This window comes from Hipposideros armiger, unplaced genomic scaffold (genome assembly GCF_001890085.2).
Source record: "Hipposideros armiger isolate ML-2016 unplaced genomic scaffold, ASM189008v1 scaffold_499, whole genome shotgun sequence".
NCBI classification, from domain to species: Eukaryota; Metazoa; Chordata; class Mammalia; order Chiroptera; family Hipposideridae; genus Hipposideros; species Hipposideros armiger.
In genome coordinates this window covers 1,085,963-1,091,218 of record NW_017731849.1, presented here as the reverse complement: position 1 = coordinate 1,091,218, position 5,256 = coordinate 1,085,963, and the positions used below count along the sequence as shown (strand labels likewise).

The 5,256-nt window shown below is 38.0% G+C and overlaps 1 protein-coding gene across 1 annotated transcript in view; it reads right to left on the bottom strand.

The window, feature by feature from the left end:
• LOC109396010 (adhesion G protein-coupled receptor F4) overlaps positions 1-134 on the bottom strand; it is a 16,984-nt gene extending 16,850 nt beyond the window's left edge. The window contains exon 1 of the mRNA XM_019667525.1: positions 48-134. Within this exon, the coding sequence (XP_019523070.1) occupies positions 48-134 (87 nt within the window). The remainder of the gene's footprint in view (positions 1-47) is intronic.
• Positions 135-5,256: the final 5,122 nt, after the last annotated feature.

Here is a 5,256-nt window from a genome sequence, read left to right as displayed (position 1 = left end):
AAGAAACTGCTAAAGAATGCTTTAAAAAAAAAATGGATCAAACTTACTTTTGTGTGGATCTTGGATCTATCATGAGAACATTCTGTGGCCAGAAATAACATTAAACAGCAAATCATGGTTGCCTGGGACTTCATTTTCGCACATTAGAACCTGTACCTGTAATAGAGGATGAAAGTGGATCCAGCTGAAGGTGATAATAGCACAGAACTAACACGATACTTAATGCACGAACCAACCACTTAGTGACTCCACTGGGTACTCTGAGATATTCATACCAAGTAACCTACCCCAGGAAAGGACACCAACATCTATATTCAAGCCAGCTACAATGTAAAAAAAGGAAAGACTATCTGTCAACTATTGCCCTTTCTACAAACAGTAGACAAGAATGATGGGAGCACCAGGGAAGATGTATGTTCACCAAAGCATCATTTCTTATTTAATCCACTAGTTTTTTTTTAATAGTAAGTAGTATTTATCAAGAGCTTCTATTTATTCTAAGCCCTTTTGTCTTTTGCTTTAAATTCATGTAACCATATGATATACATACTACTACTGTCTTCATTTTATCAATAGAGACACTAACGCAGAATGACTCGAACCAAGGTCCCTCAGATGAAAAATGGTGGAGCCAAGAGTTCAACCCAAATGGTCCCGATGAAGAGGAATCCTTAATCTCCGTAGCAGGGCCTCTCAGTCATGGCACTATTAACACTTGGGGCTGGGTAATTCTTTGTTACTGGGGGATGTGCTATGAATTGCAGGTTTTTTAGCAACATCCCTGGCCTCTAGCTGACAGGAGCAGCCCCCTCTCCAGTTGTGACAGTTAAAAATGTCTCCAGACATTGTCAATTGGGCCCTAGAGGATAAAATTGCCTCAGTTGAGTACCAGTCCTGTAGTATACTGTCTCTCTAGGCATATGGAGTCAAGTAACTTAAAATGAAATGAATATACATTATTGTCTGCTACTGGACAAGCACTACGACTCCCTCTAGTAGATGGATAAAATGCTGTACAGAAAAACGAGAGGCACTGGAAGTAGCTCTCTATTGTTTTTGCCACATTTCTGTTTCTTGATAGTTCCACCTTTCAAAGCTAACTATCCAAGAAAGTATTTTTGCAACAGTTGAAATTCATCAACATCATCACACATCTCTTATAGGATAGTGGTAATTAAGACCCCTTACAGGAAAGAAAGTTCTTTAGAATGATTTTCCTGGTAGTGCAGGTGCAACAAAATGAAAATGTCATGAATTTTAGAATCAGCAAGAGCTAAGTTATAATCTTGTCTCTGTTATTGATGAACTGTTTGACCCTTACTGAGCCTATTTTCTCAACAATTTCATAAAACACAGGACGGTCATTCATTTTCCCAACCAACATTTATCAAGTGCTTCCTGTCTGCCAGGAACTGTATCAGATGCTGAAGCTACAGAAATAAAAGGTGGACACCTTTCCATAAAGGGTGTCCACTGGGGAAGACAGACAAGTCAAACCAATAGTGAGAAGGGAGATCATCCATATATTGTACCTAGTGAATAAGGCCAGGCAGACACCTAGACTTCAGCATACATAAATTCCCTTATGATTGAATGGAGATGACCTAATGTTGATCTATCTAGGCTCACAAGGCAATCTGTAGCCAAGGAGAAGACAAAACTCTTTGAACTGGGGTGAAACTTTTCCTGGATGGGGTCAAGACTAAGATGGACTTTATGACTCCAGTGAGCCTTCAGCTGAGATGATAAGCCACAGGCACCTACAAGAAGGTTTCAAAATTGTCTTTGACTTTAAAATTGTGTTTGAGTTTCTAACCACTGAACAGGGGGAAAGTATTTTGATTTATACCACCATCTTCTAGAGCAAGCCTGAGCAGGGGAAAGTGAACTTGGAAGAATGACAGGCAAAGTGTGGTAATAGGTTTGCATAGGTGTTGTTGAGATATGTGTGCAGAATTCATGATCTTACAGTGTGGGTGGAAAGAGGTTCTCATGTATTCAGCAAGTTAGTGGATGGGTACACTAAGCAATTTGCATTGTTAATATTGTTTAGATAGATTTTTAACTGATGATCACAAAAGGAAATACCAGAAGAACCAGTATAGGTTGTTTTGAATGTATCCATGTGTTTCACCTATATACCTGTGGCTTTCAAAAATTTTTGACCATGACACAATAAGAAACAGATCTTAAATTGTGACTCAGTATGTATAGACAAATAGATAGATAGATAGATAGATAGATAGATATCCCTATATAAACTGAAAAAATATGTAATTTGTATATTTTAAAACTTTTTCTGTAAAAATATTTATCAACACATTCAGATATGTCCATGATTTTTATCTTGTATCCTACTCTATTCTTTCTGACAGTCTCTCAAAAATTGGTTGCCACCCATTAAATTGAATTCACAAAACTAAATTGAATTCACAACTGTCTAATGGATTATAACTTGCAATTTTGAAAACAGAAATGTAGACTATAAAATTCATTATCAAGTTGAAAATTGTTCACTTTTCCCACTGAAGTGGTTGTTTTGATCCTTTCTTTTTGTTACTCTTCACAATTCTATTGAAATCTTTTTGCCCAGGTACCTGTATCAGGGAGAAAAGATACCTACATTCAGGATGAAATAATAGGACTGATGCTGAGGATAAATGCAATTCTCCTCGACCTGGAGAACATGGTTTGAAATGCACAGTTAAATGGATGAAGTTGCGCCAAAGGCAGGCATTTAAAGATAATAATGCCTTCTATCTAAGGGTTCAGAGAAGGGCCACTTTTACTCTGTTAAGTTTTCAATATAGGCCTCTGTAAGCCCACAGATCCTGAAAGTGTTCAAAGCGTAAGGGTCAATAGCTGTGGCATTTTCCCTAGATCATTATGCTTTTTGTGGAACATTACAGAATAATGATATATTTCATGTGTTCATATAAACTAAAAAGAAATTTTACTAGCAGAAATATATATGCAATATAAAACCGTAAGCATGACCATAAGAAATACAAACTTCGAACTGAGTACAATTGGCTGCTTGGAAGGTTTCGGTTAATTTGCTACTTGATCATTCATGTTATTACAGTCTGTTGTATATAACCCACATACCATTTGGTATGATAATTACATGGTAAATTTCCTTCAGTTACTATAAATGTGTGTATGTGTGTCGAGGGCAGGCAGTGAAGAATGTTACCCAAGAGGAGTTATAACATTTTTATTTTTGCCCAGTTTGATTGGCCAGCATGGGTCAGATGGACAGATGTTTTCAAGCTAGTCCCAGTCGGGTTATTTCTCTTCTTACCAGAGAGAGTTGGATGGAAGCCCTCCCATCAGAATCAGATGTTGGCTGAGGCCAAAGGCCGGAGTGCTCTGCAGAGCAGACAATGAGCAGAGCTTAAGGGCTATGAGAATGGAAAATTTTAAAAACTAATAAAAGAAGCATTGCCAGCATAATTCATAATCAGAGGTTGATACTTTACAGAACAGAATAGAGGAAGCCCACTGTCTTAGATTTGTCATTGATAAAGACTTAATAACTAAAGTGAACTTTGAATTTTGCATAATTCCAAACTGAAAAATGTCTGCAAGTACAACTCAAGTACCAATACCTAGTACAATGTCTGCATGTAGTAAGTTATCTCTTGAAAGAATGAGACAAAGAAAAGAACAAGGACACAAAATCCAAAAACATTGAGCTAAATGTGACAAGAAGAGTGTGGGTTGTCCAGAAGAGTATCAGCAAAACCTGGACAGGACTGTCAGAAGAAGCTTTCGATGTGAACCTAACTGAGACCAACTCTTCTGGCCGAGGGCTTTGCTACTTCCTAGTGAAGAGTGGAGTCAATGTCAGATCCTTCCTTACATAGAGAATCCAGAGTTATTCTGTGTATATTATGCTTAAATTATCTTTATATCATTTATCGACTTCTGGTTCTACAGTATGTTCAATTTACCAAAAAATTGTGTGTCTTCATGAAATCTCTAGTTCCTTAAGTCCCTTGGGTTTGGTGGCAGGAAAACACTGATGGGAAGAACTGTCACTGGCTATTTACATCAAGATCCTAGGTTCTAACATTCTTATGCACCCCCAAATGTCCATCTATAAAATAAATGTTAAACATTAAAACTCAGTCAACCAATCAAGATCCTAGTACACAGTGGGGGTATGATCAAAACAATAAGCAGTAGTCCTGACAGAATAGTGCCATAACATGCATATTTATAGCTGGGATTGACACATACAGAGGGTGCCAAAAAANAGGACACACCACAATGTTTTTATTTGACAGAAATTGCCGGATACCAGAAGTGATGTGTGACAAGGAGCATTGTCATGATGGAGGATGATTTATGGCACACTTTAAAACACACCTTCTCTCAACTGTAGTTCACACCTGACTGACTGCACTGAACAAGTTGAAACTTGTCACACACTGTTACTAAGGTTTCATGTGCTGCTTGTGTATCGAAGATACCTACCTTTCCGTTGGATGGCACTAAGCAGCAGCATTCACCATATTTTGTGATCATAATGGAAAGGCTCTGTGTCACACATCGCTTCTGGTATGGCAATTTTTGTGAAATAAAAACATTATGGTGTGTCCTCATTCACCTTATTCACCGGATCTGGCACCATGTGACTTCTGGCTCTTTCCCAAAGTCAAAATGAGCACGAAAGGTAAATGTTTTGAATTAATTCAGGACATTGAGGCAGCCACAACAGCACAACTAAAGACACTCATGAAAGAGGACTTCCAGAACGTCTTCAGAAAGTGGCAAGAATGATGGGATAAGTGTGTTTTGAAGCAAGGGGGCTATTTTGAGGGGGATTAATGGCAATGTGTCTTTTACTGTAATACTTTTTTTTATTTAAACATTCACCGGACGATCACACCTCGTATACAATGGTGGTACACAAAATAGCCTAAGTGTGTGGGAGGCTATACCATGTAGGTTTGTGTAAGTGTACTCTATGAGGTTTTCACAATCACACAATCACCTCACAATGCATTTCTCTGAATGTATTCCCATCATTAAGTGACTCTTGGCTGTACTTCCTCCTGTCATCAACTGCCTGTCTACATTTCCTGTGGCTTACAAAGTGAGTTTTCTACTATGTTGTTGTTGCACCACGTTTACCTTGCAAATAGCCTATTGCAAGTCCCAGTCACCTCTCAACTTTTCCTTGTTCCTGTCTTTAGAAAACTACCAAAAAGAGTAAAATTGCAGTCATTTGAAAGTTTCTTTAAAATG